The sequence below is a fragment of the Mobula birostris genome, unplaced genomic scaffold (assembly GCF_030028105.1).
Source record: "Mobula birostris isolate sMobBir1 unplaced genomic scaffold, sMobBir1.hap1 scaffold_1216, whole genome shotgun sequence".
Taxonomy (NCBI): domain Eukaryota; kingdom Metazoa; phylum Chordata; class Chondrichthyes; order Myliobatiformes; family Myliobatidae; genus Mobula; species Mobula birostris.
The window spans coordinates 55,705-67,785 of NW_027274257.1; the positions used below are offsets into that span (position 1 = coordinate 55,705).

At 52.0% G+C, this 12,081-nt stretch overlaps 2 protein-coding genes across 5 annotated transcripts in view; one reads left to right on the top strand and one right to left on the bottom strand.

Moving 5' to 3' along the window:
• Positions 1-1,384, bottom strand: part of uxt (ubiquitously-expressed, prefoldin-like chaperone) — a 16,134-nt gene extending 14,750 nt beyond the window's left edge. Inside the window, exon 1 of the mRNA XM_072250021.1 lies at positions 1,278-1,384. Within this exon, the coding sequence (XP_072106122.1) occupies positions 1,278-1,384 (107 nt within the window). The remainder of the gene's footprint in view (positions 1-1,277) is intronic.
• The window catches only part of LOC140192363 (mitochondrial carnitine/acylcarnitine carrier protein-like), a 48,281-nt gene continuing 37,098 nt past the window's right edge, over positions 899-12,081 (top strand). For 2 of the 4 annotated variants that reach the window (XM_072250017.1, XM_072250015.1), the window contains exon 1: positions 7,884-8,022. In XM_072250017.1, the coding sequence (XP_072106118.1) occupies positions 7,921-8,022 (102 nt within the window). In that variant the 5' untranslated portion in view covers positions 7,884-7,920. Of the gene's footprint in view, positions 2,200-7,273; positions 7,366-7,883; positions 8,023-12,081 lie in introns of those variants that run through there. The other 2 variants (XM_072250014.1, XM_072250016.1) reach the window with 2 other exon arrangements.

The following is a 12,081-nucleotide window of genomic DNA, read 5'->3' on the forward strand; positions in this document are numbered from 1 at the left end:
GCTTTTTTCCTGTGTTTCCCCCGCCTTTTCTTCTCTTCTCCCCTCCCCTCCCTCCCCTCTCCCTCCCTCCCCTCCCTCCTCTCCCTCCTCCCTCCCCTCCCCTCTCTTTCCCCTCTCACTCCCCTCCCCTTTCTTGCCCCTCTCCCTCCCCTCCCCTCCTCTCCCCCTCCTCTCCCCTCCCCTCCCCCTCCCCTCCCCTCCCCCTCCCCCTCCCCCTCCCCTCTCCCTTCCCCCTCCCTCCCCCCTCTCCCTCCCCCTCTCCCTCCTCTCCCTCTCCTCCCCTCCTCTCCCCCTCCTCTCCCCCTCCTCTCCCCTCCTCTCCCCTCTCCCTCCCCTCCCCCTCCCCCTCCCCTCTCCCTTCCCCCTCCCTCCCCCTCCCCCCCTCTCCCTCCCCCTCTCCCTCCCCCCTCCCTCCTCTCCCCCTCCTCTCCCCCTCCTCTCCCCTCTCCCTCCCCTCCCCCTCCCCTCTCCCTCCCCTCTCCCCTCCCCTCCCCCTCCCCTCTCCCTCCCCTCTCCCTCCCCTCTCCCTCCCCCTCTCCCTCCCCCTCTCCCTCCCCTCCTCTCCCCTCCCCTCTCCCTCCCCTCCTCTCCCCTCCCCCTCCTCTCCCCTCCCCCTCCTCTCCCCTCCCCCTCCTCTCCCCCTCCTCTCCTCTCCCCTCCCCCCTCCTCTCCCCTCCCCCTCCTCTCCCCTCCCCCTCCTCTCCCCCTCCCCCCCTCCTCTCCCCCTCTCCCCCTCCCCTCCCCCTCCTCTCCTCTCCCCCCTCCTCTCCCCCTCCTCTCCCTCCCCTCTCCCTCCCCTCTCCCCTCTTTCCCCTCTCCCCCTCTCCCCCTCTTTCCCCTCTCCCCTCTTTCCCCTCTCCCCCTCTCTCTCCCCCTCCTTTCTCTGCCCCCTCCTTTCTCTCCCCTCTCCCCCCCGCCAAGTGATGGGGGTCCTTCACGATGGATGCCACCTTCTTGAGGTGCCACCTTTTGAAGATGTCAGCAATGGTGGGGAGGCCAGTGCCCATGATGGAATGAAAAGAGGGCATGTGAGTCCATAATGATTAGGCAGGAGACCATGTCGACTAGGAGTAGACGGGCCTGTGTCTGAGCTACGATGATGATGCCCAGGAACTTGAAGCCTTTCTACTGCTGACCCCTCTACATTACAGGACCACACACCTACTATTGGGTCTCCCCCCACCCCCAGCCTTCATTACATCAGAGAAAACAACCCACTTGTCTGTCCTCTGATTATGGCACAAGCCCTGGAGTCCAGGCAGTGCCCTGGTGCACACCTGCACCAGCTCCAAATGCTCTGGATCCTCCCTGTAAAGTCTGGCCGGAGTTTAATCCGACTGTAATGTGACTTGCAGTGTGCTGTACGGTACGCCACAGTTAGCATCCCGTCTATTTCTGTGGCCATTTTCAGGGAGCTGTGCACCTGGACCCCACGATCCCTGCGGACATCAATGGCTGGAAGGCCTGTTACAGCTATGTGAGATGTTGCTTGGCACTTGGAACTTCGGGCACCTTGTTCCAGCAACAATCTGCAGGATTGCTAGTGCAGAGAAGATGTCCCAGGTCGTTTCCTGGACTAGGGGGCTGAGTAACACCCAGAGTTTGCGTAGAACAAAGCATTATTCAAAGGCTCATTTATTAGCAAAGTGTACAACTCTTGAGATTCTTCTTCTCCGTATAGCCACAAAACCGAGACAAAAAAAGAACAGCAGCGTGATTATCAAACCCCAAATCTGCCCTCACCGCAATCAGAACAACGACCCCCAAATCACCCACCCCCCCACACAAAAAAATTGAAAACCACGGAGTATTAAATGCTATAGGACAAAACAAGTTCATAGGCCGTACTGTAAATTGACACGCTATCTAAAACCGGGAACTCCCCGTTAGCACCCTGCAGGCACAGTGACGGGCCACACCGGCTCCCCTCTCCAGCAGCGCTGATCCCACTGGCGAGCAGGAGGCGGGCAGCCGGGCTTACCCTCCGCATTCACCTCGATGTTTCAATCCCCCCCCCCATCGCTCCAACCGGCGATCAGCGGTGAAACGGAGCCGAACTGAGCGCTGAATCAACCAGACGACCTCCGAAGTGTGAATCACGGGCTCCAACGGTTCCACGATCACATTCAAGAAGAAGAGCAACGGTGAAAGTGAAGTAGACAGTTTTGTGGTCTATCCAGATGGGAGCGTTGTACACAGGTACCAGAAGTTCACTGCCAAGTATTCCCTGGGATGTAGGAGATTCAGGAGAGACCTGATGGTGTAGATGTACAAGATCACGAGGGACAGAGAGGGTGAAAGTACATCGTCTTTATCCCGGGGAGGGTGTGGAAAAACTAGAGGTTTTAGATGGGGCATGAAAGATTGAGAAGGTACATCAGGGGGCAGCCTTTTGCCACAGCGGGTGCTACGGACTCGGAACGAGCTGCCAGAAATAGGGGTTGAGACGGGCACACCGGCAATGTTTAAAAGCCATCTGGATAAGTACACGGAGAGGGGAGGTTTGCAGGGATATGGAACAAGTCTGGTCAGATGGGACTGGCATACTAGACAACAGAGTCAGCAGGGACAGGTTGGGCAGAATGGCCTGCTTCCATGCGGTGTGAACCCGTGGTTACTGGTACAGTCGGGACTTATCTGCCTCCTCCCCAGCAGTGTCTCCCCGTGACACCCACACACTTCGTACAGTCTCTCCATGACACACACACTCCCAGTACAGTCTCTCTATGACACCCACACACTCGATACAGTCTCTCCATGACACACACACTCCCAGTACAGTCTCTCTATGACACCCACACACTCGATACAGTCTCTCCATGACACACACACTCCCAGTACAGTCTCTCTATGACACCCACACACTTCGTACAGTCTCTCCATGACACACACACTCCCAGTACAGTCTCTCTATGACACCCACACACTTCGTACAGTCTCTCCATGACACACACACTCCCAGTACAGTCTCTCTATGACACCCACACACTTCGTACAGTCTCTCCATGACACACACACTCCCAGTACAGTCTCTCTATGACACCCACACACTCGATACAGTCTCTCCATGACACACACACTCCCAGTACAGTCTCTCTATGACACCCACACACTCGATACAGTCTCTCCATGACACACACACTCCCAGTACAGTCTCTCTATGACACCCACACACTCGATACAGTCTCTCCATGACACACACACTCCCAGTACAGTCTCTCTATGACACCCACACACTTCGTACAGTCTCTCCATGACACACACACTCCCAGTACAGTCTCTCTATGACACCCACACACTTCGTACAGTCTCTCCATGACACACACACTCCCAGTACAGTCTCTCTATGACACCCACACACTTCGTACAGTCTCTCCATGACACACACACTCCCAGTACAGTCTCTCTATGACACCCACACACTTCGTACAGTCTCTCCATGACACACACACTCCCAGTACAGTCTCTCTATGACACCCACACACTTCGTACAGTCTCTCCATGACACACACACTCCCAGTACAGTCTCTCTATGACACCCACACACTTCGTACAGTCTCTCCATGACACACACACTCCCAGTACAGTCTCTCTATGACACCCACACACTCGATACAGTCTCCAGGTGACTCATACACACGGTACACCCGTGACGCCCTCATGCCCAGTATAGTCTTCCTGTGACGCCCGAACTCTTGGTACAGTCTCCCCGTGACACCCACAGTCTCGGTACAGTTTCCACGTGACGCCCACAATTGGTACAGTCTCCCTGTAACACCCAAACTCTTGGTACAGTCTCCCAGTGACACCTGTATTCTGCGTACAGTCTCCCCACGACACCTGTACTCTCGGTACAGTTTCCCCATGACACCCACAATTGGTACAATCTCCCCGTAATGCCTGAACTCTTGGTACAGTCTTTCCGTGATTCCCACCTACTTGGTACAGTCACCACATGACACCCACACTCTCAGTACAGTCTCCTTGTGACACCCACACCCTCAGTACAGTCTCCTTGTGACACCCACACTCTCAGTACAGTCTCCTTGTGACACCCACACTCTCAGTACAGTTTCCACATGACACCCACACACTCTTGGTACAGTCTCCCCGGGACACCCATGTGCCTGGTATAGTCTTCCGGACACCCACAGTTGGTACAGTCTCCCCATAATGCCCACACTCTCAGTAGTCTTTTCATGACTCCCACACACTCGGTACCGTCTCCCTGTGACACCCGCACTCTCAGTACCTCCCCATGACACCCACATGCTTGGTACAGTCTCCCCATACGCCCACACTCTTGGTACAGTCATCACGTGACTCCCACACATAGTTCCCTCTAAGCTGTGCGCACACACGTTTTTCAACCAGCGCACAAGGGAAATTACTGTGCACACAAAAGGTTAGTTACCTAAAATAACGTAGTAGTTAATAATAACTTCCTTCAGTTAGTCCTGACGAAGGGTCTCGGCCTGAAACATCGACTGCACCTCTTCCTACAGATGCTGCCTGGCCTGCTGCGTTCACCAGCAACTTTGATGTGTGTTGCTAGTAGTTAATAATTATATTTATTGAAAATAATCTTTTAGCTGTGACAGCAGAAGGGAAACCACGATCCTTAAAGAAGGAGGACATTTGAGATGTCCTGGAATGGAAAACCTCATTCTCGGAGCAGATGCAGCGGAGACGGAGGATCTGGGAATAGGGAATAGCATTTTTGCATGTGGTGGGGTGGAAAGAAGTATAGTCAAGGTAGTTATGAGAGTCAGTGGGCGTGTAGAAGATGTCAGTGGACAGTCTGTCTCCAGAGATGGAGACCAAGAGATTGAGAAAGGGGAGAGAAGTGTCCGAGATAGAAGATTTTTCACCTACCACCCCACTAGCCTCCGGATCCAGCACATTATCCTCCGCAACTTCCGCCACCTTCGACAGGACCCCACCACTAAGCACATCTTTCCCTCTCCACCTTCTGCAGGGATCGGTCCCTCCACGACTCCCTGGTCCACAGTCCCTCCCCACGGATCTCCCACCCGGCACTTATCCCTGTAAGCATAAGTGCTACACCTGTCCCTACACCTCCTCTCTTGCCACCATTTAGGGCCCCAAACAGTCCTTCCAGGTGAGGCACCACTTCACTTGTGAGGCTGTTAGGGTCATCTATTGCATCTGGTGCTCCCGGTGCAGCCTCCTCTACATCAGTGAAACCCGACGCAGATTGGGGGCCCGCTTCGTCAAGCACCTCCGCTCCGTCCGCCAAAACAGACAGGATCTCCCAGTAGCCACCCACTCCCATTCAGATATGTCCATACATGGCCTCCTCTACTGCCATGATGAGGCTAAACTCAGGTTAGAGGAGCAACACCTCATATACCGTCTAGGTAGTCTCCAGCCCCTTGGTATGAACAAAGAATTCTCCAACTTCCGGTAATTCCCTCCCCCTCCCTTCCCCTATCCCTATGTCACTCTGCCCCCTCCCCCAGCTGCCTACCACCTCCCTCATGGTTCCGCCTCCTTCTACTACCCATTGTGTTTTCCCCTATTCCTTCTTCACCTTTCCTGCCTATCACCTCCCTGCTTCCCCTCCCCCACCCCTTTATCTTTCCCCTTACTGGTTTTTCACCTGGAACCTACCAGCCTTCTCCTCCCCACCCTCCCCCCACCTTCCTTATAGGGCCTCTGCCCCTTCCTCCTTCAGTCCTGACGAAGGGTTCCAGCCCAAAACGTCGACCAATCTTTTCCACGGATGCTGCCCGACCTGCTGAGTTCCTCCAGCGTGTTGTGAGTGAATCTTTTAGATAACTGTTTCTGTTAACTAGTTAGTCGGTTTTTCAAATACCACAATGCACGTCACTAATTTACGTCACCTCACCTATCCTGTTCCAGTTTGTACAGCTGCATCACGGCGGCAGCCATGTTTGGCGGACAGTGTTCATATCATAAAGTTTACAAAGATCTGTTTCAAATCCTGTAGATAGCTTACTAAGTTTTTATTGGAAAAAATATTGATTCACTATGTCGAATTCAAAAGAAGCGAAGGGCGTGAAGCGCAAAAGAACTGCAAATTTGTTTAAAGTTGAATGGCTTAACAAAATAGTAGAAACTGCTACACCGAAAGCTCATGAGGTCATGAACGTTCAGCTACGAGAAATATTTATATATGATTCAGAAACTGGAGTTATCTGTTTGTATTGTGATGCGAAAGTTGCTGGAGAATTTGCTAGTGGAAAGAAGTGGGATGATATTTGGAAACTTGACTTTTTGAAGCGTCATTTGGCAGGTAAATCGCATTTGAACGGTGTACAAAAGCTCAGACAACAGAACCCGTCATTAGCCGTTACAGAAGTGCTATGCATGTTACAGTTGAGTGCAGATGAACGAGAGTGAAAACGATCAAACCCAGAGGAGATCAAAGTTGAGGTACAAGAATGGGCAGCTTTTGATTTCTCTGCAATTGCAGATTGTGACTCACATTTGGCGATGAACAAGTTAATGCCTTATGTCTAAAGTATCATGATTTTCTAGCTGAAGATGCTGTAATAGTTAGACAGTTTAATGATTTCAAATTTTCCGTGCAAGAAAAAATTAAATCCAAACCGATTTCAAACTTTGCTCAAATGGTGGCATTTGTACTTCAAAATGAACAGTTTTGTGACCTTGCACAGTTGATGGACATTGGGGGAACCTTTCTTGCGTCTAGTGCGGACTGTGAGCGAGGTCTTAGTGTAATGAATCAACTCAAAAACAAGCTGAGAAACCGTTTAGGTGAATGTCATTTGGACATGTTAATGAGAATCAAAAGCTATCAATGAGATGGAAGTTCTATTTGTTGAGATAAAGTTTACAAAGAATGGGTAAATGCCAAAGACAGGAGAGAGAAAAAATAACTGAGTGACTTAAATATGATAAAAATTAAATATCTCCAACCTGATGGCATGAACATTGACTTCTCTAACTTCCGTTAATGCCCCTCCTCCCCTTCGTATCGCATCCCTTATTTATCTATTTATTTATTTATTTATTTTTCTTTCCCTCTTTTTTCTCCCTTTGTCCCTCTCACTATAACTCCTTGCCCATCCTCTGGGCTCTCCCACCTTTCTTTCTCCCTAGGCTTCCCGTCCCATGATCCTCTCCCTTCACCAGCTTCGTATCCCCTTTTGCCAATCACCTGTCCAGCTCTTGGCTCCATCCCTCCCCCTCCTGTCTTCTCCTATCATTTCGGATCTCCCCCTCCCTCTCCCACTTTCAAATCTCTTACTATCTCTTCCTTCAGTTAGTCCTGACGAAGGGTCTCGGCCTGAAACGTCGACTGTACCTCTTCCTAGAGATGCGGCCTGGCCTGCTGCGTTCACCAGCAATTTTTATGTATGTGACTTAACTATGTATGTCATTTTGTTGTTATTCTGTGCAGTTTTATGTCAAATATTTTGTAAAGCTACATAAACTGTCCCATGCGTGCATTCAGTGCGCACATACTTTTATCACAGGAAAAAAATTTGCACAATGTAAGATTTTTGCGCACACTGACTGCTAAAAATTAGAGGGAACATTGCTCCCACGTGCTCAGTACGGTCTCCCCATACACCTGCACTCTCGTTGTGTCCCCGTACACCCGCACACTCAGTACAGTCTCCCCGTGACCCTGACAGTCCAGTACCGGGTAACCTTCGTCGGGGTTGTAACAGGAGCCCCGGTACACCGTCTGTCCTGTAGAGTCACTCTGGGTGCATGTGGCCCTGGGGAGAGGGTGACCGTCCCAGCTCAGTGCTGGATAACCAGGGCCGTTGGGGTGACCTGCTGACACAGGGGGAGTGTCTGTGGGAGGAGAAGGGTGGTGTTCAGACGACACTTATCAGCTCACAGATGCGGGAACCAGTCCTGGCTGCAGCCTGCCATAGTGAGGAGGAGACACACACAGAGATGCCGCGAGGAGAGCGGGTGAAACCCTTCAGGAACTTCCTGGCCGGGGGAGTTGGTGGGATATGTCTGATTCTGGCTGGTCACCCCCTGGACACTGTCAAAGTAAGGAACTGGGCACCTTTCCAGACCTCACCGGACCAAATATTGTTCGTGGGCAGTGGGGAGGGGGAGCTGGGGGTGGGGTGCGGCAGGTTTCTTAGCAGAGTTCACCACCGGGTTTTGTTTTGGTGTCAATTATTAATCAGGTTATAAAGACCTTTGTAATCAGAGAATTGTTTCCAAAGTCTAAGAAACATTCTTAGACCAGTTCTGAACTTCTCTGTCATTCAAATTTAGCACGTTAATCCTTGCCAGTTTCCCTGTAAGATCAGCTCTCTGCAGAACTCCAGCCCAATTCCGTTCCTCTCCGTCTCCCCTCTGTGGCCCTTCTTTCCTGACTCCCATCCCCGTTACGCCTCCCCTCCCGTTACTCCTCCTCTCCCCTGATTCCCCTTCCCGTTTCCCTCCTCTCTCCCTATTTCCCTCCCGTTACCCCTCCTGTCTCCCTATTCCCCTCTTGTAACCCTCCTCTCTCCCCAATTCCCCACCATTACCCCTCCTGTCTCCATATTACCATCCCGTTACCTCTCCTCTCTCCCTATTCCCCTCCCATTACCCCTTCTCATCCCAATTATCCCTCCCATTACCCCTCCTCTCCCCGATTCCCCACCATTACCCCCCCCTCTCCCTATTCCCCTCCCGTTACTCTCCTCTCTCCCTATTACCCTCCCGTTACCCTCCTGTCTCCCTATTTCCCTCCCATTACCCCTCCTCTCCCTGATTCCCCACCATTACCCCTCCTCGCTCCCTATTACCCTCCCATTACCCCCCTCCCCAATTCCCCACTATTACCCCTCCTCTCTCTGTTACCCCCTCCTTTCTCCCATTCCACCTCCCATTACCCCTCCTCTCTCCCTATTACCCTCCTGTTAGCCCTCCTCTCTCCCTATTCCCCTCCTGTTACTCTCCTCTCTCCCTATTCCCCTCCTGTTACTCTCCTCTCTCCCTATTCCCCTCCTGTTACTCTCCTCTCTCCCTATTTCCCTCCCATTACCCCTCCTCTCCCCAATTCCCCACCATTACTCCTCCTCTCTCCCATTCCACCTCCCATTACCCCTCCTATCTCCCTATTCTCCTCCAGTTACCCCTGCTTCCCCTCAATTCCCTTCCATTACCCCTTCCTCATCCCTCGATTCCCTTTCCTACCCCACCTCTTCCCCAAATCCTGCTCCTGTTATCCCCCCTCCTCTTGATTCCCCCCAATTTCCTGTCCGCTCCCTGATTCTCCCTCCTTTTCCCCTGATTCTTCCTCCCATTTCTCTCCTCTCCCTCTCCCCTGGTTCCCTCTCCCATTACCCTCCCCTGGTTCCCCATCCCGTTGCCCTCCCCTCCCCTGGTTCCCTCTCCCATTACCCTCCTCTCCCCTCCCCTGGTTCCCCCTCCCGTTACCCTCCCTTCCCCCTCCCTTCCCTCATTGTTTAACGTGTCCCCTCTGGTTTATAATTCGTCTCTGACATGGGACCTTGGATTGTGGACTGTGTGCCAGCACTGGCAGTGATGTGAAGTAATTCCGACAGCCTGCTCCCAGTCTCCAGGCAACAGCCAGTGTGACCAGCCTCCCAAATCCTTTCCCATTCAGTCTGTGCCCTGGCGGAGATCGGCACCGAGTCCAAGCCGTGCCTTGAGAGCGATTTGCGCTTCAGCCCTGCCACCCCTCCGACGGGAGCCTCATCAGCTTCACGCTCCCAGCAAGAGGAGTCAGACAGCTCCCTCTAATCCTCCGTCCTCACCTCACTGGACATCTTCCTGGAGATTCTGGAGTGAAAGAATTCCTCCTCCACACACCGGAATCCTTACCGTAAGATAATCAGACACAGGAGCAGGTTGAGGCCATTCAGCCCATTGAGTATGCTGTGCCATTCCATCTTGGCAAATTTGTCATCCCTCTCAGCCCCATCCCTCTGCCTTCTCCCTGTACACTTTCATGCCCTGACTAATCAAGAATCTATCACCTCAGCTTTAAAATACACCCAACGACTTGTCCTCTTCAGCCATCTGTGGCAATGAATTCCACAGATTCACCACCCTCTGATTACAGAAATCCTTCGTCATCTCTGTTCGAAATGTACATCCCTGTATCCTGAGGCTGTGCCCTCTGGCCCTAGATTCTCCAGCCATAGGAAACAGCCTCTCCACATTGAGGCATTTCAATGTCCGATAGGCTCCAATGAAATCCCCCCTCATTCTTCTAAACTCTAGCTAGTACAGGCCCAGAGCCATTAAACGCTCCTCATAGGATAACCCTTTCATCGTGGAATCATTTTTGTGAACCTCCCCTAGACCCTCTCCAATGCCAGCCACACCCTTTCTTTTCAACTACTCGCAGTGCCTCATAAAGCCTCAGCATTACATCCTTGCCTTTATATTCTCGTCCTCTTGAAATGAAAGCTAACATTGCGTTTGCTTTCCTCACCACTGACTCGACTTGCAAATTAACCTTTAGGAAATCCTGCATCGGGACTCCTAAGTCCCTTTGCACCTCGGAACCTGCTTCCCATTTAGAAAGTAGTCTATGCCTGTATTTCTTCAACCAAAGACCCTTATCCAGAAAGACCTCTCATTCTCCTGGACCTGAACCTTCCGGGAGCCGGGTCACGGTGAATCCGAGGCCCCTAGGAATTGGTGAAGTCGTTGTCCTTGCAAGATTGAGGCAGGGTGCTGGGGATGTGAGAGGTCAGGTCCCCGTGCGAGGGACACCCAGCCCCTATCCCTGGCTGGGATTGTGGCCAGTGCTGATGCCCAGGAGGCGGCTGTTGGTCGGCGGGGGGGGGGGGGGGGGGGTGCGGCAAGCGGAGATGGTCAGCGTTATGAGGGTCCGGGCAGGATGAGCTGGTGAAGGGAGGGTGGTCAGAGGCAAGATCAGTGACAGAGTTGGGGAGGGTCTGAGGGGTGGGGGTGAGACCTGCAGGGAGTCTCCTCGGGCAGGTAGGAGCAGATTCAGCAGGGACCGAAGACCTGGAAGAACCAGCACACAGCAGAGAGCCGAATTGTGTGTGTGTGTGGGGCGGGGTGTCTGTGTGTCAGGACGCTGGAGCAGGGATCCAATCACAGACCCAGTACTGCTAAGTAACAAATCCCAAGGTGCAAACAAAGTCAGCGTCAAAGTTCAGACAGAGATCAAAACATCCAGAGAAATCCAAAAACCAGAATCGGGAAACAGGCAGAGTCGATATTCAGACGGACAGAGTACAGATACGAATGCTGGAAAGGCTCAGGAAAATTCACTGGCACAATCTGACAACAAACAGGTGAAAACACAGGACTGAAACACACTGACAATACACAGAGAGGCAGATGATAGGTGGAACACAATGAGACCCAGGTGGCAGCGATACAGGTAACAATGAGAAACAGGTGAGAGACGGAGTACTCAGTAATACAGGGGCCGGAGCAGAGCAGGAGTGAGGACAGGAGCACATGGCGATACAAAACCACAGAGTGACAGCTCGGGGAAAAACACAAAAAAAACAGAGTTCAACTGGAGGTGAGAATGTGTGCGAGTTTGTAAGTGTATGTGTGCATGTGAGAGAGAGATTGAGAGTGAGCATGTGTGTGCCTATGTGAGCTTGTGACTGTGCCCGTGTCTATATGAGATTGTGAGAGTATGTGTGTCTCTGTGTCAGATTGTGAGTGTGTGTGTCTTCGTGTTTCAGAATGTGTGAGTTTGTGAGAATGAGTATGTGTGTGTGTGTGTGTCTGTGTGAGTTTGGGACTGTGTCTTTGTGAGAGTGTGTGGGAGTTTGTGAATGTATGTGTGTGTCTGTGTGAGATTGTGAATATGTGTGTCTATATGACTTTGAGAGTATGTGTCTGTGTGAGTTTGTGAATGTGGGTGTGTGAGTTTCTGTGTGGGTGGTTATGTGAGTTTGGGAGTGTGTGTAGGTGAGCATCTATGCATATATGAGTGTCTGTGAGTTTGTGAATATGTATGTGTCTTTGTGAGTGTGTGTGTCTATGTGAGTTTGTGAGTGTGTGTGTTTATCTGTGAGTTTCTGACTGTCTTTGTGAGAGTGTGTGTCTGAGTTTGTGAGTGTGTCTGTGTCTATGTGAGTTTCTGAGACT